The 21,184-nt window shown below is 48.8% G+C and overlaps 1 protein-coding gene and 1 long non-coding RNA gene across 3 annotated transcripts in view; both read left to right on the top strand.

The window, feature by feature from the left end:
• LOC147737221 (uncharacterized) overlaps window positions 1–16,996 on the top strand; it is a 55,183-nt gene extending 38,187 nt beyond the window's left edge. Inside the window, exon 3 of the long non-coding RNA XR_015295587.1 lies at window positions 15,789–16,996. This is a non-coding gene — a long non-coding RNA (uncharacterized LOC147737221). The remainder of the gene's footprint in view (window positions 1–15,788) is intronic.
• Window positions 16,997–17,154: 158 nt separating this feature from the next.
• Window positions 17,155–19,556, top strand: LOC147737220 (uncharacterized). 2 transcript variants are annotated; one of them, XM_086919388.1, is made up of 2 exons: window positions 17,155–17,531; window positions 17,616–19,556. In XM_086919388.1, the coding sequence occupies exons 1-2, from the start codon at window positions 17,197–17,199 to the stop codon at window positions 19,282–19,284; spliced, it is 2,004 nt and encodes a 667-aa protein (XP_086775514.1). In that variant the 5' UTR covers window positions 17,155–17,196; the 3' UTR covers window positions 19,285–19,556. The 2 variants fall into 2 exon arrangements, with proteins under 2 accessions (XP_086775514.1, XP_086775534.1); XM_086919408.1 differs by having other exon boundaries at window positions 17,155–17,980; window positions 18,065–19,556.
• Window positions 19,557–21,184: the final 1,628 nt, after the last annotated feature.

Genomic DNA, 21,184 nt, shown 5'->3' with positions numbered 1-21,184 from the left:
GTTGGCACCCTGCATCCAGCCGCCCCTGTGCCGCTAGTGTTGTAGTATTGGTGCCGCCTTGGCCCCTGCTCAGTGTTAGCCTCAGCCCGGAGACTGGTCCTCCAAGCTACAGCTTCTTACCTGCATTTTATAAACAGAAACAATGGTTCATGTGGGAAGATATATCTAGATGTGATACTAATATGCGTAATCACAATGCAGGTAAGGGTTACGTCGTTATCCAAAGGAGAAAAACCATATACAACTCAATATTTGGTAATACCAATAGTTATTTATATACATCTAAATAAACATTTTTCAGACAACAGTGCAATGTGTGCCCTGGTTCGGTCCCCTTGAGTACAGCTGTTTCAAAAATCAAACTCTTGCTGTAGTTAGGAAACCAGTATTAGGGATTTTTCATCTCCAAAATGGTTCCCAACTTTGTAAAGACAATGAGTGCTAGAAGTAGTCACTCAGAAGAGCTGATACAGGTGGAGGAAATCAACCTCACACCGTATGTCTTTAAATATAAAATAGCTCAGAGGCTTGGGTAAAACCTATAGCCTCAGGACTGGGTCAAACCCTACCAAAGCAAAGCTCCAGGATCTTTTGGAAGAATATGACAAAGAGCATCAGAGGATGACTCTGATCTTACAGATCAAAATACTGACCGTAAGAGTGACCGTGTGACATCCCAAGACAAAGAAGCCTCTTCAGACGAAGAGCTTGCTCTGCTAAGACTAGCCAGGAGGGCAGCTCTAGAAGCCCAACTCCTAGCTACAGAAGAGAGAGAAAGGAGTTTGGCCGAGGACCCATCTTTGGTGGCATCGCAATCATAAATAAGGAGAAAGTAGATTCCTTTGACCCTAAAACCCCAAAGGGATTATTTATGTGATGATATCACCAAGTAGTTCATTGCTTTTGAGCGGGCTTGTCGTAGCAGGCAGGTCCACAGGAAGCCGTGGAGTGCTATCCTGTGGGAAATGTTCTCAGAAAAGTGCAGGGATAGACTCCTGACACTCAGTGAGAAAGAGGCTGAATCCTATGACCTCATGAAGGGTCCCCTAAGTGAGGGCGTTGGATTCAGTACGGAGTATAGAACCAGTTTCAGGGAGGCTCGAAAAACCCATAGCCAGGCCTGGGTAGATTGTGTAGACTATTCACTGAAATCAATAGGAGGTTGGTTAGTAGGTAAGAATGTGCATGCCTTTGAAGGGCTTTATCATTTGATAATGAAGTAGCATATTTTAAGTAATTGTTACCAAGGGAAGCTACATCAATTCCTGGTGGACCTTGGTCCACTTTCTCCTCAAGAGTTGGGGAAGAAGGCAGACCACTGGGTCAAAACAAGGGTGACCAAGACTCCTGCTGGTGGGGAGACCAAAAGAAAGAGGTCAGAAAGCGACCCTAGGGAAATGGGGTAACCCGAAAAAGAAAGATTCTACTTCAGGCCCCCAAAAACCTGTTCAAGAGAGTGGGTCCAGAGACTCTTGACAGCCAAAGGGTGGGTTCCAGGGTAAGAACTGGGATCCTAAGATGGGCTTGGTGCCATGGCTGTAGGTCACTTGGACACTTTCCTTGAGACTCTGGATGTAAAAACAAGAAATATACCCCTGGTCCACCTGCAGTACCTGCAGCTGCCAATCTCCAGATGGGATCTCAGGAGAGCAATGGCCAGGCCAAGGAGCTTACTGAGGCGACTCGAGTAGGGATGTGGCCTTAGCCACCTTAGCTGCCTGGCCCACTAACATGCACATGGGGTTAGGGTGGAGGCCTTGAGAGACACTGGTGCCAGCATCACCATGGTGACTGAGCAGATAGTTTCCTTAGAACAGCATCTGCATGGAAGGACCTTTCCAGTCATCAATGCTGAAAATGTGACCAAAACCCATCCCGCAGGCGAGGGTTACTTTTGATTTAGGAGGAGTTGCTGGCAACAAAGAGGTAGCAGTGTCTTCATCCATACTAGTTGATTGTTTTCTTGGCAATGATTTGGAACCCTTAGCCTGGGCTGAGGCAGAACTGAGGGTCCATGCAGAAATGCTTGGAACCTCACATTGGGTGTGTGTGTGAAAACCATAGCACAGAGCAGAGCCCGGGTGTAAAAGAGGTGCTGAAGTCTGGAATAATGCCCCAGTCCTCCAAGAGAAAAGGCAGGAAAACTGGAGAACCAGCTTCTAGTCAGACACCAGACCGTTCTCCTCTTGAGGAAGAAGGGTCAGCCCCAGAGACAACTGAGCCTCAGGAGCTGAAGTTTTACCAGGATGAGCTTTTGGCCCTGGGGCGACCCTCTAAGGAAGATCTGTGCCAGGGACCGAAAACCTGTCCCACTCTTGAAAACCTGTGACTGCAAGCTGCAGCACAGGAAGGAGGTGATGGCAGTGGTGCCCACGGGGCGTATTGGGAGGAGGAAATCCTTTACACTGAGGCCAAAGACCCCAAACCTTGTGCCACTAGGAGAGTGGTAGGGCCTCTGGCGTTTGGGGGAGTTCCTGCGCCTCCATTTGTGCATTATAAGCAGCCACATATACAACTTATTCTGTCCAGACTCTTTGAGATTATCAAAGAACGGACTGTTCTTCTCTGCTTTCCATGACAGAACTTCGGGTCAGAGTTGTATATGACGTATTGTTTGGCGTCTGTGCATCCACATCTTCTTTAAGATCAGTGAAAGCAACCACGAAGCATATCTGGATGAGAGTCTTGAAGGTAAGTAACTCTCAGAAGCTCCTGTTAAGCTATCTTCCCTTCAGTGGGGCAAACTTGTTTGTATCTTTCATAGAGGACCTGGTTGTGAGTGGCTGGCAGAGATTTCCAATTCCAAGTCCTTCCATCTGGCCTTCGCTCCGCACCCGAATGTTCACTAAAGTCTTGGCCCCGGTGGCAGCATATCTTGGTCAAGCTGATGTCCAAATATTTCGCTACCTCGACGACTGCCTTATAAAGGCCTAGTCGTTCACAGTCACAAGCAGACACACTCAATCATGCCTGTCTCTGTGTCTTTCCATCACTCTGGAGAAGTCTCAGTTTACCCCCTCTCAAGTGAGGACCTTCTTGGGGGCCATCATAGACACACAGCAAACAAGGGCTTTTGTCTCAAACGAAAGACAACAGCGGATTTCCAAACTGGCAACTCTCCTGCGCACATAAAAGTATGTTTTTGTTCGACAGTTCAAATCGCTTCTGGGGATGCTGTCTTCCGGTATTCCCCTAATTCCCAACTGTCGCCTCAAAATAGGACCCCGACTGGAGAACTCGACAACCAATTGCAACAAGTCTCAGGGTCCTTCGACAATGTCATCAACATCACGTCTCAGATATGAAGAGCATTGCTATGGTGGACTCGCATACCAAACATCTCTGCAGTTCGTTTGTAGTGGACACTCCAAGTTTCATCCTCACGACAGATGCCTCCCTCGAATGGTGGGAAAGTCATCTTCAAGCCCTCACAGTCAAGGGGAAATGGGACACCCACCTATGAACTTGGCACATAAACCTTTTGGAGTTACTGGCAATATTTCCGTCTCTGAAGTCCTTTTGCACCCTCATTCAAGGAGCTTCAGTGTTGATCCCAATGGACAACACAACAACCTGACCCCAGGCCACCCCCCACGCCGCTCGGCTCCTCCGCTGTGACAGAGTTTTTGCCCCCGGCGCCGCAGGTTCGCCCCTGACCTCGGTGTCCCCCTGCTGCTACCTTCTCCTTTCTGCTGCTGCCCTCACTTGTGAATTGTGCTTTTTTTTCAGGACTTCTGCATTTTTCTGTATTTTTCGTAGTTGCTGTTGTATCCCTGTCCTCTGTGTGTGCCCCCCCGCTTCCTGCCGCAGCTCCCCCGCGGCCCGCCCCTTTTCTTTTGTACCCCCTGCCCATTGGCCGCCCCGCTCCCGCCTCCCAGCTGCTCCTCCCTCCCACTTCGTCTCATATGGAGGCCTCAAGGTGGCCGCGCGCAGAAGGCACGCCAAAGGCAAGCCCGTCTGCGCCTGGACCACGCCCAGCGCCAGGACCCCTGGCCCTCAACGATGCCTGCCCACCCGACTGACTTACGCCGCCGCCACCATCCACACATTCAACGCCGGCCGGAACCCCGCCTGCTACCGAGCCATCCCGAAACGCACCCAAGGACCCTTCACCTGCCAAGCCTGCAAATTCACCTGCCTCCAAACTTGCACTGCACCCGCCAAGTCAGCTACCAGCAACAATCACCTCAAGTGCATCCTGCTCAACACCCGCTCCGTCCACAGGCACACAGTCGAACTCTGGAACCTCCTGGACACATCACCAGACGTCACCTTCCTCACAGAAACCTGGATGAACTCCTTCTCAGGCCCCGACATCGCCATAGCCATCCCGGATGGCTACAAAATCACCCGGAGGGACCGCGTCAACCAAACCAGAGGAGGCATCGCCATCGTCCACAGAAACACCATCCAAATCACGACCAACTCCGACGACACCCTCACTGCCGCCGAGCACCTTCACTTCCAGATACACACAGACCCCAAGACCACCCTCAGGGGCACTCTCATCTACAGACCCCCGGGACCACGCAAACAATTCAGCGAAGCCATCGCAGACTTCGTCAGCCCGCACGCCCTAACCTCCTCAGACTACATCCTCCTAGGGAACCTCAACTTCCACCTGGAGAACAACAATGACAGCAACACCGCCGCCCTGCTGGCCAACCTCGGACTCAAGCAACTGGTGAACACCCCCACCCACTACGCCGGCCACACGCTTGACCCCATCTTCTCCTCCAGCAAGCACATCTCCTTCAGCCACTCCACCGGACTACACTGGACAGATCACAGCTGCGTCCACTTCAACTTCAGGAGAACCACGACCCACCACCACCCGCAATAGGTTCCTCGCAGAAGCTGGCGCAAGATCACCACCGACCAGCTCACCACCTCCCTCAGCCAGAACTCTCCCACCAACACGACGGACCCCAACGAAGCAGCCCGCACCCTCGCACAGTGGCTTACCAACTGCGCCGATGAACTCGCACTATTGAAGAACCCTCCCAGCAGACCCGGCAGCAAGAAAGCCTCGTGGTTTACCAACGACCTCAAAAACTCCAAGAAAACCTCCCGCAACCTCGAGAAAGCCTGGCGCCACAACCAGACAACAGAAAACATGACAGCCCTCAAGTACACCACCCGCAAACACCACCAGCTGATCCGCACCACCAAAAGGACAACATTCAAAGAACGACTGGACAACAACACCCACAACAGCAAGGAACTCTTCAGAATCGTTAAAGAGCTCTCCAACCCCAGCACCTGCAACAACAACATTAAACCATCGCAAGACCTCTGCGACTCACTCGCCTCGTTCTTTCACCGCAAGATCGCCGACATACACAACAGCTTCGGCGCACAGACCACGCACCCTACCACCGAACCATCTCCCCCGCCACCAGCACCCTATGCACATGGACCTCGGTTAGCACCGAAGATACCACCCGAACGATTAACACCATCCACTCCGGCTCCACAACCGACCCCTGGCCACACCACATCTTCAACAAAGCGGACTCCATCTTCGCACCCCAACTCCGGGACATCATCAACAGCTCCTTCGCATCCGCCACCTTCCCGGAGAGCTGGAAACATGCCGAGCTCAGCGCCCTCCTGAAGAAACCCACCGCGGACCCCACGGACCTCAAGAACTTTCGCCCCATCTTGCTCCTCCCGTTTCCGGCCAAAGTCATCGAGAAGATCGTCAACAAACAACTCTCCGCCTTCCTCGAGACAAACGGATCCCTCGACCTCTCGCAGTCCGGTTTCCGAGCAAACCACAGCACCGAGACCGCCCTCATCGCAGCTACCGACAACATCAGGTCCTTGCTCGACAATGGGGAAACAGCTGCCCTCATCCTCCTGGACCTCTCAGCAGCCTTCGACACTGTGTGCCACCGCACCCTAATACAGCGCCTCAGCAACACCGGAATCCAAGGAAAAGCCTTGGAGTGGATCATCTCGTTCATCGCCGGAAGAACCCAGAGAGTCCGCCTCCCCCCGTTCCGATCCGCGTCCACCGAAGTCATCTGCGGCATACCGCAAGGATCCTCGCTCAGCCCCACCCTCTTCAACGTCTACATGAGCCCCCTCGCAGCCATCGCACACCAACACAACCTAAACATCATCTACGCTGACGACACCCAGCTGATCCTCTCACTCACCAACGACCCCGCCACCGCCAGAGCCAGCCTCCAGGAAGGAATGAAAGACGTCGTGGAATGGATGAAGCTCAGCGTCTGAAACTGAACTCAGACAAGACGGAAGTCCTCATCCTGGGACCATCCCCCTCTGCCTGGGACGATTCCTGGTGGCCCCCTGCCCTGGCACCGCCCCCACGCCAAAGGACCATGCACGCAACCTGGGCTTCTTCTTGGACTCCTCCCTCAAGATGACCAAGCAAGTCAACGCCGTCTCGTCATCCTGTTGCAACACCTTGCGCATGCTTCGAAAAATCTTCCGGTGGATCCCCACCGAAACCAGGAAGACGGTCACCCAGGCCCTCGTCACCAGCCGACTGGACTACGGGAACACCCTCTATGCTGGAACCACAGCCAAACTCCAGAAAAGACTCCAGCGGCAGCGCATACAGAACGCCTCTGCACGACTCATCCTGGACATCCCCCATCACAGCCACATCTCTCCACATCTGAAAGACCTGCACTGGCTCCCCGTCAACAAGAGGATCACGTTTAGACTCCTCACCCATGCACACAAGGCTCTCCACGACATGGGCCCCAAATACCTCAACAGCCGCCTCACATTCTACACACCCACCCGCCAGCTCCGATCCGCCAGCCTCGCCCTCGCCACCATCTCATGCATTCGCAAAGCCCCCGCCGGAGGAAGATCCTTCTCCAACCTGACGTCCAAGACATGGAACTCCCTCCCCACCCACCTACGGCTGACCCAGGACCATCTCTCCTTCAGGAAACAACTCAAGACCTGGCTCTTCGAGCGGTAGCGACTCCCCCACCCCCTCCTCCCAGCGCCTGAGACCCTTACGGGTGAGTAGCACGCTTTACAAATCTGTTGATTGATTGAACAAGAATGCATTATGTGACCAAACAAGGGGGCACGAGATACACTTTGCTATCCCTACAAGCTCAGCAAATTTGGGTTTGGGCGATTCAACATCAGATCACAGCAGTCCATGTTCTGAGGGTGTCCAACCTTCTAGCGGACTCCCTGAGCAGGTCGGTCTCGTCAAACCACTAGTGGGAACTTCATCAGCCGACGCTGGACCGCATCTTTCAGCTTTGGGGACACCCCAATCTGGATTTATTCGTGACCAACCTGAACCGCAAATGCCCATTCTATGCAAGTTGGCTTCCCAACTCAGAATCGTGCAGAAATGCGTTTTTGATGAACTGGTCAAAAATATATGCTCACGCTTTTCCACTGATTCCTCTAGTCGCAATGGTACTTTGGAAAATGCAGAAAGAACCCTGCGGCATTCTTCTCATAGCCCCCAGATGGCCTCGCCAGTTCTGGTTTACGGAGCTCCTCCTTCTGTCGGAGTGCAATCCAATTTGGCTGCGCCCAATTTCGAATCTTCTTACTATGAACCATGGCCTGATCTGCCATCCGAATCCTACTGGTGCCTGAGCACTATGAGTTTGCTAAATTGATTATTCCTCCGGACTGCAGGGAGGTCCTCACTAACGCTAGAGCACCCTCCACTATCAAAACCTACAAACTCAAGTGGAAACGGTTCTAACTTTGGTGTGAAGCTTCAAATTTTTCAGTTTAACTCTGAGAAGACAGAGATTCTACACTGTGCAGTAGATAGAATCCCTCCTAAACTTACGCTTGAGTTTTGGCCAACATCCCCTGCTACTCCATTGGCTCCCAGTAGCGTGGTACATAACCTGGGAGTCATGGTTGACAACAAATTGACATTAGAAAACTGTCAACAAAACAGCTGGAAGTGGTTTTACTCTGATCAGAGCATTTCGGAAAATCCTTCCGATGTTCTCTTACAGAACAGAGCGATGATAGTCCGGAGCACCATCCTCAGTAAGCTGGACTATTGTGATGCCCTGTTACAAGAATCCCCGCAATATCTGATTGAGAGATTGCAGAGAGTACAGACCATGGTGGCCAAAATGGTACTAGTGCAACCACGCCACTCCTCCGCCTCCCGGGCACTCTCAGATTTACACTGGCTGCCAGTCTTGCAGAGGATACGATTTAAGGCATTATGTATAGTATTTAAGGCTCCACATGGTCAAGGGCCCAAATCTCTGTAGGAGAAACTGACATGGTATGTCCCTTCATGAGCACTGCGCTCCTCATCGGCTAATCTGGTGAGGGTGCCTAGATTTAGGAAAGTCAAATCAGGAGGTAGGGCCTTCAGTGCGTCAGAGACCTGCCTTTGGAATACTCTTCCATTTGATACAAGACAAATGGACAAAATCCTGCAGTTTAGAAAAAGGTTAAAAACCTGGCTCTACCCTCGGGTATGCTCCTTGGCATCCTGCTAACTTCTTCCAGGCGGGGGACACTGTCTCTCGGCCCTAAGCTAGTCGCCTGTATCACAGCGCCAGGTTACCCGTAGGGTGTCAGTTGCTAACTTAAATAAATAAATAAATGTTCACCCTGTTCACTCTACGCCAGAGCAGCTTCTGTCTTTTTTCGTACATTTAGCAAAATCCGGCCACTCTCACTCTACCCTGAAGGTTTTTCTGGATGCAGTTCCAGATTCCAGCGCGATGGCTCCAATTCTCTTTATTCTTCAAGAATTATTCAACAATTTTTCAAAGGCTTATTTCAGATGTTCCCTCCAATTCGACGCCCGCCTCATCCTTGGCATCTGAACATTGTGTTGGCACAACTCATGAAGTCCCCATTTGAGCCCATTCGTAGGGCTGATCTTAAATTCATCTCCTGGAAGACATCGCTGCTTTTAGCTCTTACTTCGAGTCAGCGAGATACAAGCTTTTACTATCAAACCACCTTTTCTTCAATTCACCACAGACGCTGTGGTGCTCCGCACTAATCCGGCCTTAATTCCTAAAGTTCCATCTGATTTCCACCTGAATGAGCCTGTCATCTTTAAGACTTTTTTCCCTAATACACAGTTGCCAGCAGGAAAGACTTTACATTCTCTAGATGTTAAGAGATGTTTGACATTTTATTTGCAAAGAACAACCAGTATCCGTAAAACTGATCAGCTCTTCATAGCCCACGGCAGGATGCGTAAAGAACCTCCAGTTGCAAAACAGACTATTGCACGTTGGATATCTAGAGCAATTTCCTTTTGCAATCAGCAAGCAGGCAAGACACTTCAAGCAACGATTAAAGCGCCCTCTACCAGAGCAGTCTCCTCTTCTACTTCTCTCTTTGCTGGTCTGCCTCTTCATCAGATTTGCAGAGCTGCGACCAAGCACTACTGTCTGGAAGCTGCCAACAATGCTGACACTGCTGTTGGGCAAGCGGTGCTACGTAATCTTTTTAAGTAAGGTGAGCCTCTGTTTCTTACCTTCTCCTGCACACATTGTATACATGTATATATTTCTGCTTTTTGCAGATGTGCCCTTGTTTACTGCTATACTGTAATATACGTATATGTATTCTCTCGTACTCTGTTTACAATGTACCTATGGCTTACTATGCACAGTTCTCGAATTACTCCTATCTACTCTGATTCAAGCATGTGAATCTATGAAAGATACCCCAATACTGGAGAAGAACATAAGTTACTTACCTGTAAACTGTGCTTCTCCAGTATTGATATCTTTCATAGATTCACAAGTGACTCATCCACCTCCCCTCAGAGGCTCCCCTCTTCTCCTTGGCTCTTATGCCACACTTGTGCTAAAAAAATTGGAGAGTCTGAGCCTCTGAGGTGAAGGTTCCAGAGGGTGCTGTCGCCTGATTGGCTGGAGTTTGGACCATATCTAATGACTTTGACATGACTGTCGCCCTCACTCTGTCTGTCGCCCTCCCTCTGTCTGTCTGTCGCATCACCACAGCATCACTCAGGGGCACCACAACATCACTATGCGCTACCACAGCATCACTGAACGCGACAGCATCACTCAGCGCCACCAAAACATCCTTCAGCGCCACCACAGCAGCAATCTGTGCAACAATTCAACAACTAGTTCAAATATGTTCTCTCAATGTTTCAAGCTTTATTACAAATGTCACAAAAAGATGTTAATATTTCACTTCTGTTCTTGGATTTTCGTCACAATACAATACACTGAACATAATCTTCACAAAAGTTATTTACAAACGTTTAAGCAATTGCCATTATAAATTACAATAACTTTTACTCAAGTATTAATTATTTAAAAAAATTAAAAGCCATTGTTATTTGTAACATCAATAATCTAAGTCACGTAAATACAACACATATTGCATTACAAATGCTATAGGTGTCACATTTGCGAAAGTTAAAACTATTGGCATTGTAAATGACAAAGCTATTAATTTCGCTATTTTCAAAACCAACACATAAATAAAAAATGTGTCATTTACAATAACAATAGCTCAAACTTTCCTAATGCAAGACCTATTGCATTGCAAATGCTTGTTATAATTACAAGGGTGTGACAACACCACATAACACCGCATAAGCAACAAGTGCAGATTAAACCACAGGGTTAAAAAAAAGAACCACACACACCGTAAGCTTAAACCTGTACTAAACACACACGCTGCAATAACAGGTACATCATAGAAAGACTGATGGACATAATGAAGCGGACCTAGAGATACATGCGTAGCAGTTTAGGACACCCCCCGCGCCGCACGGCCACCAGCTGCTGCGTGTGCCCCCCGACTGCCTGCCTCTGTGCTCCGGCTGCCGCCGCGTGACCACGCCCCCTGCCTCGAGCAGCGTGGTCTCTGCTCGCTTTCCTGCCTTGCGCCACTGTTTATGTTGAACTGTGTTTCTGAATTGTACTTGTTGTAAATTGTATATTGTATCTTTTCCCCCCTTTTTGCCTGCTTGCCTGTTTTCCTTGTTCGCCCCGTCTCATCCTCCCCGCTCCCCGCTTCCCGCCACCGCCGCTAAACCCCGCCCCTTTCTTCATTCTGTACCCTCCCCGCTCCCGCTTCCCAGCTGCTCCGCCCCCCCTCGCACTTCGCCATATATGGCGACCGTGCGAACGCGCAGCGGTCACGCGCAGCGGGCGCGCCGATTGTGCGCCGAAGGCGCGCCAAAGGTAAGCCCGTCTGCGCCCGTCCGCGCCTGGACCGCGCCCAGTGCCAGGACCCCTGGCCCACGAAGAACCCTGCCCACCCGCCTGACGTACACCGCCGACACCCTCATCGCACTCAACACCTGCCAAATCCTAGGATGCTACCGAGCCACTCCGAAGCACACCCACGGACCCTTCAGTTGTCACGCCTGCAAGTTCACCTGCATCCGGACCTGCCCTACACCAGCACCCGCCAAGCCGAACACCAGCAGCAACCACCTCAAGTGCATCCTGCTCAACACCCGCTCCGTCCACAGACACGCCATCGAACTCTGGAACCTCCTCGACACCACAGCCACTGACGTTGCCTTCCTCACGGAGACCTGGATGAACGCCTCTTCTGCGCCCGACATCGCCATCGCCATCCCAGAGGGATACAAGATCACCCGGAGGGACCGCTCCGCCAACCAGATGGGAGGAGGCATCGCCATCATCCACAGGAACACCATCCGCATCACGACCGACACCGACGACACCCTGACAACCGCCGAACACCTGCACTTCCAGATCCACACCGACCCGAAGACCACCCTCAGAGGCACCCTGATCTACCGACCCCCGGGACCACGCACACAATTCAGCGAGGACATCGCCTACTTCATCAGCCAGCATGCCCTCCCCTCCACTGACTACATCCTCCTGGGGGACCTCAACTTCCACCTGGAGAACAGCAGCGACCGCAACACCATCACCCTGCTCGACAACCTCGCCAACCTCGGACTCAAGCAGCTGGTGTCCACCCCCACCCACCTCGCCGGACACACACTCGACGCCGTCTTCTTATCCAGCAAAGACATCACCTTCAGCCACGCCACAGGACTCCACTGGACGGACCACAGCTGCGTCCACTTCACCTTCAAAAGAACGACGTCCCACCACCACCAGCAACAGGTTGCCCGAAGAAGCTGGAACAAGATCACAGCCGACCAGCTTGCCGCTTCCCTGAGCCAGCACCCTCCTGCCAGCTCAGCGAACCCCAGCCAGGCCGCCGACAACCTCATGAAGTGGATCAGCAACTACGCGGACGAACTCGCCCCACTGAGGACCCCGCCCAGCAGACCCGGCAGCAAGAAGGCCCCATGGTTCACCGACGAACTCAAGAGCTCCAAGACGAACTGCCGAGCCCTCGAGAAAGCCTGGAGAAGGGAACCAACACCGGACAACATGACCACTCTCAAGCTTGCCACCCGGAAGCACCACCAACTGATCCGCGCCGCCAAGAAAACTGCATTCAAGGAATGGCTGGACAACAACGCACACAACTGCAAGGAACTCTTCAACATCGTGAAAGAGCTCTCCAACCCCAACGCCGGAAACAACGACATCACCCCATCGCAAGACCTCTGCAACTCCCTCGCCTCCTACTTCCACAACAAGATCGCGGACATACACAACAGCTTCAGCATTCAACCGACGCACGCCACGACCACAGCAACGCCGCCCACCACCACCCTCCGCGCCTGGACTCCGATCAGCACCGAAGACACCGTCCGCATGATGAACTCCGTCCACTCCGGATCTCCGACCGACCCCTGCCCTCACCACGTCTTCAACAAGGCCGACGCTGTCATCGCACCCCACCTGCGGGACATTATCAACACCTCCTTCAACACCGCCACCTTCCCTGAGAGCTGGAAGCACGCCGAACTCAGCGCTCTACTCAAGAAACCTACAGCGGACCCCACAGAACTCAAGAACTACCGCCCCATCTCGCTCCTCCCGTTTCCAGCCAAAGTCATCGAGAAGACCATCAACAAGCAGCTGGCCGCCTTCCTCGAGACAAATGGATCCCTCGACCCCTCACAGTCTGGCTTCCGAGCCAACCACAGGACCGAGACCGCCCTCATCGCCGCCACCGACGACATCCGGGCCCTGATGGACAACGGAGAAACAGCGGCCCTCATCCTCCTAGATCTCTCCGCGGCATTCGACACTGTCTGCCACCGCACCCTAGTGCAGCGCCTCAGCAATGTCGGAATCCAGGAGAAGGCACTGGAATGGATCGTCTCCTTCCTCGACGGAAGAACACAGAGAGTCCGCCTACCACCGTACAAGTCAGAGGCCACCGAAGTCATCTGCGGCATCCCTCAAGGATCCTCGCTGAGCCCCACCCTCTTCAACGTCTAGATGAGCCCCCTCGCGCCCATCGCACGCCAACACAACCTCAACATAATCTCCTACGCCGACGACACCCAGCTGATCCTCTCCCTGACCAACGACCCCGCCGCCGCCAGAGCCAACCTGCACGAAGGGATGAAAGATGTAGCCGAGTGGATGACGACCAGCAGCCTGAAACTGAACTCAGACAAGACGGAGGTCCTCATCCTGGGCCCCTCGCCCTCCGCCTGGGACGACTCCTGGTGGCCCCCCGCCCTGGGCACCGCACCCAAACCGACAGACCACGCACGCAACTTGGGCTTCATCCTGGACTCTTCCCTCTCCATGACCAGACAAGTCAACGCCGTCTCCTCGTCGTGCTTCAACATCCTGCGCATGCTACGGAAGATCTTCTGGTGGATCCCCACGGAGACCAGGAAGACAGTCACCCAGGCCCTCGTCACCAGCCGACTGGACTACGGCAACGCCCTCTACGCCGGAACCACCGCCAAGCTCCAGAAAAGACTCCAGCGGATCCAGAACGCCTCAGCCAGACTCATCCTCGACATCCCACGAAACAGCCACATCTCTGGACACCTGAGAGACCTGCATTGGCTCCCCGTCAACAAAAGAATCACCTTCCGTCTCCTCACCCACGCACACAAAGCCCTACACGATCAAGGCCCAAGCTACCTCAACAACCGAATCAACTTCTACGCTCCCAAACGCCACCTCCGATCAGCCAGCCACGCCCTCGCCGCCATCCCCCGCATCGGAAGAGCGACAACAAGAGGAAGGTCCTTCTCCCACCTGGCCGCCAAGACCTGGAACTCCCTCCCGACTGACCTGCGCTTGACCCAAGACCACCTCTCCTTCAGGAAGAAGCTCAAGACCTGGCTGTTCGAGCAGTAGCGGCACCCCCCCCCCCCCAAGCACCTTGAGACCCTACGGGTAAGTAGTGCGCTCTATAAATGTCATTGATTGATTGATTGAAGATAAAGCTCTTGATTTAGAGTTTGGTGAACAGGGTACTCCTTCACAAGCGTGGTGTAATGTAATGTATACTTGTAAAGCGCACTGTTGCCGAGTGGTTTCCTGGCGCTGTATACCGCTGGGGAACCCGTCCTGGCTTTCCCTGAGGGATGGTCCCTCCTGGGTATCCCCAAGGTGAAGCCAGGCATCCCCGGCGTTGATGGGGCCGTTGTGGAGATGAGGCAAGCTAATGCCCAGAGTTGCCGAGTGAGACCCCTGGTTAGAGTAGGCACCGAAGCGAGAATTATCGAGTCTGTTGACCCTGGTCCACGACCCTGCCGCGTTGGTAATTCAACCCTGGTCCCGGGCCGTCCTCTGCTTCCGGGTCTGCCGCCTCTAACCAGTGAGCCACATTACTACAACACATATTGTAGATCAACTTCCTATAGATGGTTGAGATTGCTTTTTCGGTCAGGGGATTAGTTAGCAGCTGGTCCTCCAGTGGGGATGCATCAGGCAACTCCCCCCCCCCCCCCCCTTCCCAGATGTTACCTTGCAGAGCGTGACCCACCTGCAAATGTCAGAACCGTTTCTAGTCGCCTAATTCATACCAACCGGACCATCGAGTTGCACCTCCACCAGCGAATGGTCTGAGATTCGTCTGCCTGTCAAACCACATGCCATTCACTATTTCATAGTGTTTTTCTGCTTTTATTTACCACTTGTTTTATGCATGTGGTTGGTTGGGGGGGGAGATGGGCGAAGCAGGGGAGGGAAGGGGAAAGATATTTCTAACAGAGGGAAGAATTGTGTGTTTCCCCCAGTTAGTAAAAAAACAGCATAAGTCTTGGCTGCTTCTGCTGCACCCAGAGTCTTGTGGGTCTTTTCAGTCTAATTTTTCTGTCTGGAAAAAAATGTTGTCCTGTTTTTCTGCACAAAAGCCTAACAACTGATAATCAGGTGGAATAAAATGAACAAATGAAAGTACTCCTTAATTTCATTGCCCTTGATTCATACTCTGGACCATAGTTGAGGGTTAGGTCTAGGCATAGTCCTCGCAACACACAATAGATTTGCGTGCGGCTGAGGCCAGAGCTCAAAAGTCAGGTTACCAGATACAAGTAGGTGGTAACTCAGGGCAGGGCGAAATGCCTGTTGTCCGTGGAGGGGAAATTCCCATCCTAGAAATATACATTAAAATTAATTAATAGTATTCTATTTTAAATATCTTTTTGGTGCCAGTCCATATGACTTTAATGTCTGCTTTTGGGATTCCATGTTACAAGTCCATAGGGTACATGTATCCTTTCTGAGCTTAATAAAATGTTGGAAATTCTACAAATCCTCACTCCTAGATCCAAGTACTCTCAGGCTACCATTCTACACTCTGCTCTGTCTGAAGAACGGCTCAACACTTTCAAAATTCTGCAATTCTGCATTGATATGGCTTGTAAATTATTTTTGGGGATATTTACATGTATTAACTATTTAATTTTAATACTATAGGTGATTGCAATTACGGACGAAGAAAGCAAGATTTAGCACCAGCCAACTGAATGTTAGTGCCATAAGAAGGATTATTTTGAAAAACCGAAGGACATCCAGCATTCTAAGTTTAAACAATTTCCAAAATCTAGGTGTGGCGAGGAAGTGGGAGCTGAGGAAAGTACTATACCTGTAAGTGAAGTCTCTAATTTTGCATTTCGTTAACCCAGAGCAAAGTCATATCTGTCCACACAGCATCAGAAATAGTGCCAGAAAGACCAATCACAACATCCTCATCTGAAATATTATCAGAAAGACAAATTGTCTCAGCATGACAGAATAACGTTCATCTAAAGGACGCATGATCTAAAGCATCATGTAATTCCAGAGAGGAAGCACACACTGCATAAAAGAAAGATATAACAAAAGGTTTCTTCTGCAAACCATCAAAGAAAAGACACTGATATAAGACTCCGAAGCTGACACGCTAACAACCAAAAGATTGGAAAATCACCTTTGTTCAACAACCGTTTTTAACCAGTTATGCAAGTTTGAGACTATCTGCCTCGGGATAGAACACCTCGACCCACTCTGCTCACTCTGGCGAAAACCTTAAAAATTCACCACTTTATTGTGTTGTTCATGACCATCTCAGATTGTTTCCTTTTTTATTGTGTACTGTTCTGTAATTCTATGTAAATCGCCTCAACCTTATCTGTTGTGCAGGAATGATATGTAAAACTGTTAAATATCAAAATGGATTAAATGAGCACCGTTGCGCTATAGCTAATGTAAATAAATCCTCGTCTTCAGAACTACAATCTTTAACCTTACACCAAACACAGAACGGGTAAAAGGAACTGATGTTCTGTGACTGATGAGCCACAATATTACTGTGCATGTTCTAATGTTCTCAGTTACTGCCATTGCGCCAGTGCAAAAAGGTACTTCTCAGTTTAATCATTAAATATCAGACTAACTCCTTATCACTGCGTTGCTAAGAACCTATACAAATAGATTTGAGAAAAACTTCAGTCACAAAATAAGTTGCTGCCGGAGAGGCTATAACCAAAAGACTATTATCTGCTACAAACATTTCGACAGGTGTTACAGGGCTGCATCCAGACATATTTTGCTCAATGCAAGTGTTAAGAAGATTACACACAATATCTTTTAGAGATAAATGCTGAACATTATCTAAACAAGCCCGACTCTAAAATCGGGTTCACTCTTACCGTGGCATATAAGCAAGAGAAAACTAAATGTAGAGATATTAACTCTAGGAATACACCTTTTAAAAACACGGGCTGTTAGAACAATTTCAGTGTTCAAACTGCCTCAATCAAAGCAAAATAACCCAAGTTGGGGAAAAAGTTACCTGAGCCAAAAAAGATTAAGCCATAAATCTCATCTCACTGAATTTGAGAGAATGCACACTGGGAAAATCCTCTCTCAGTGCTCTGAATGCCAAAAAAGTTTCAGCAGTAAATCTTATCTCACTGAGCATATGAGAATCCACACTGGGGAAAAACCTTATCAGTGCTCTGAATGCCAGAAAAGGTTTAGCTTAAAAGCGAGTCTGTATCGACATGTGAGATTCAGCCATAAATCACATCTCACTGAATTTGAGAGAATGCACCCTGGGAAAAACCTCTCTCAGTGCTCTGAATGCCAAAAAAGTTTCAGAGATAAATCTTATCTCACTGAGCATATGAGAATCCACACTGGGGAAAAACCTTATCAGTGCTCTGAATGCCAGAAAAGGTTTTGTAACAAACAAAGTCTTTCTCAACATGTATTAACCCACACTGGGGAAAAACCTTATCAGTGCTCTGAATGCCAGAAAAGGTTTTGTAACAAACAAAGTCTTTCTCGACATGTATTAACCCACTCTGTAGAAAAACCTTACCAGTGCTCTGAATGCCAGAAATGTTTCAGTTTAAAAAGTAGGCTCACACATCACATACGAATCCACACTGGGGAAAACCCTTATCAGTGCTCTGAATGCCAGAAAAGGTTTAGTTTCAAACCGCAACTTTATCGACATGCATTAACCCACTCTGTGGAAAACCCTTATCAGTGCTCTGAATGCCAAAAAAGTTTCAGCAGTAATTCTTATCTCACTGAACATATAAGAATCCACACTGGGGACAAACCTTATCAGTGCTCTGAATGCCAGGAAAGGTTTTATAACAAAAAAAGTCTTTCTCGACATGTAATAACCCACTCTGGCAAAAAACCTTACCAGTGCTCTAAATGCCAGAAAAGGTTTAGTTTCAAAGATAGTCTAAATCGACATCTATTAACCCACTCTGTGGAAAAACCTTACCAGTGCTCTGAATGCCAGAAATATTTCAGTGAAAAAAGAGACCTTACAGTACATACAAGGACCCACACTGGGGAAAAACCTTATCAGTGCTCTGAATGCCAGAAAAGGTTTTGTAAAAAACAAAGTCTTTCTCAACATGTATTAACCCACACTGGGGAAAAACTTTACCAGTGCTCTGAATGCCACAAATGTTTCAGTACAAAAAACAATCTCATTCATCATATAAGAACCCACACTGGGGAAAAACCTTATCATTGCACGGATTGCCAGAAATGTTTCATTAGCCAAACCCAGCTCACTCTGCATAGAAGAACCCACACTGGAGAGAAACCTTATCAGTGCCCGGAATGCCAGAAATGTTTCATTGACAAAAACAGTCTCACTCATCATATAAGAACCCACACTGGGGAGAAACCTTTTCAGTGCTCTGAATGCCAGAAATGTTTCCGTGTAAAATTCAGACTCACTGAACATACAAGAATCCACACTGGGGAAAAACCATATCAGTGCTCTGAATGCCAGAAAAGGTTTTGTAAAAAACAAAGTCTTTCTCAACATGTATTAACCCACACTGGGGAAAAACCTTATCAGTGCTCTGAATGCCAGAAAGGTTTCAGTTTAAAAAGTAGTCTCATAAAGCACATAAGAATCCACACTGGGGAAAAACCTTATCAGTGCTCTGAATGCCAGAAATGTTTCAAAAACAAACTCGGTCTCACCCAGCATATACAGACCCACACTGGGGAAAAACCTTATCAGTGCCCTGAAAGCCAGGAAAGGTTTTGTAACCAACAAAGTCTTGCTCAACATGCAATGACCCATTCTGTGGAACATCCTTATCAGTGCTCTGAATGCCAGAAATGTTTCAGTGTAAAAAATAGTCTCACACAGCACATAAGAATCCACACTGGGGAAAAACCTTATCAGTGCATTGAATGCCAGAAATGTTTCAGTGAAAAAAGAATACTCACTCGGCATACAAGAATACACACTGGGGAAAAACCTTATCAGTGCATTGAATGCCACAAATGTTTCAGTGAAAAAATCAATCTCACTCACCATATAAGAACCCACACTGGTGAAAAACCTTATCAGTGCTCCGAATGCCAAAAATGTTTCAGCCGTAAATCTGATCTCACTGCACATGTGAGAATCCACACTGGGGGAAAAACATTATCAGCGCTCTAAATGTCAGAAAAGATTCAGAGGTAGTGATGGTTACATGCACCATAAGAAAACACACCATCAAAAATACTTCAGTGCTCCAAGTGCCAGAAAAGCGTCAATTTTAAATGCAATCTCACTGTACATGAGCAGACGCACACAGGGAAAAAATATTACCAATGCTGTGAATGCTAGAAATTCCTATTTTTTGATAGGCACAGCCTCACTAACCATAATCAACTCCATACTGATGAAAACCTTATGAGTGCTCTGAATGCCAGAAAAGCTACAGAGAAAAACGCTATCTCACCATGAGAAACTCCACACTAGAGAAAGTCCTTATGCCATAAAAGCTTGAATCTGAAAGACAGAGTTATGCTTCATGAGAGATCCCACTCTGGGGAAAAACCTTATGTGTGCTCGAAATGCAAGCAAAGTTTTGGTCACAAATTACTTCTCACTTGACATGAGTAAACTCACAAGGGAGAAAAAAGCCTTATGTGTGTTGGGAATGTCAGATAAGGTTTATTCACGAATACAATGTCATTTCACATGAGAGAATTCACACTTGACTAAAGCCTTATACAGGAGGGGAAAGCCAGAAACGTTATACTCAGAAAGGAGATCTCACTTAACATGAGAAATGCACCCACATCAGGTGAAAAGTAAGGCGTATCTTGAGTTGCAGAAAAGCTTCTAATAGCCTGACTTTACATGAGAGAGCACATATTGTAGTTGCAATAGGATTCAGCAAGAAATTCTTGCCGGATAACTTAGGCTGGCCGCATGCAACCTCCAAAGAAATTTCAGGCCTTGAAAATGTTTTAATTGCAACAAAATGCTCAATTTGAGTATCTGAAAGTTACAAAACTCTCAAGGTCTTTACTTGACACAGAGAAGTGTTCGTACTTGCAAACATCAACTAATTAACAAAAAATTCACAATATTAATGTCTTTAATTTTCTCCACCCAAAAGGTTTCTGCTCACACTTGTTTCTTAACATATGACTGAAATCTAAATTTTCATGATAAGATTAGGCCTAGGCGGTGTTCCGCAATGAAGAACTCCGCAAAGTGTCAAAAAAACTCAACCGCTCAACGCAGAGTTCTGCGAGCAGCGGAGTGCGTTAGGGTCCATTTGAAGCGCTTTTTCGGTGAGTAGCACGCTACTCCAGGATCCAAAAATGATTAGTGGTGAATTAGTGTAGGGAAATATAAAATGTTTTTGAGAGCTGGACTTGTTGGTCTGTTAGTTGGGTTGAAGAAGAGAGTGGAGGGATGTAAGAGGGAAGGTTTTGCATTTATAGAGCGCTTGCTACCCCTGATGAAGTGTTGAAGCGCTTTTCAGCGAGTAGCATGCTACTCCAGAACCCAAAAAGATGAATAGATAGATCAATTATTGTGGGTAGGTTGTTTTATTATATAAATACAACTGTACGAAAATTCATAAAATTTTGTTGTAAAGTTGTATCCAAGAGGCAAGTATAGTCTCTGATAATAATGTATACAAAGTTGGCTTGCCATCAAGACTGATGCCCCGTAATGTTGATGCAAAGTCAGTTGTGCTGGAGTATCCTAGACTCTTGTTGAATTGTAACATCCACCTTGTAGGTACTGCTATTTGTATCAGGTCCACGTTCTAGGCAGACACAAACGCCGAAATTGTGCACTATTTACATTAAGCATAATGTAGGTGAACAGATTACAGTAACCACTGTACAAGCTGTAGTAGGTGCTTAGAAGTAGAGTGACATAGAGGGCAAAAAACACTCCACTAACTCTGTCACTCGCTTAGTACAGACGAACGCCAAAGGTCCTCGTACATGATGAAGCATCAGAGTGCACCCTCTTTCTGCGTCCCATGGGCATTTTGGCTTTTGTTCTACAGAAGAGGCTGCAGGCACTTCCATAGCCCTTTATGTAG

This window comes from Lissotriton vulgaris, chromosome 1_1, assembly GCF_964263255.1.
Source record: "Lissotriton vulgaris chromosome 1_1, aLisVul1.2, whole genome shotgun sequence".
In the NCBI taxonomy this organism is placed as follows: domain Eukaryota; kingdom Metazoa; phylum Chordata; class Amphibia; order Caudata; family Salamandridae; genus Lissotriton; species Lissotriton vulgaris.
This window is presented reverse-complemented; position numbering and strand designations above follow the sequence as displayed.

Excerpts from the sequence above, each read along its gene's own strand:
- LOC147737220 (XM_086919388.1), top strand. The coding sequence starts at position 17,197 with ATGCACACTGGGAAAATCCTCTCTCAGTGCTCTGAATGCCAAAAAAGT. Across the intron at positions 17,532-17,615 it reads TGCTCTGAATGCCAGAAAAG|GTTTTGTAACAAACAAAGTC; the intron begins GTTTTGTAACAA and ends ATGCCAGAAAAG.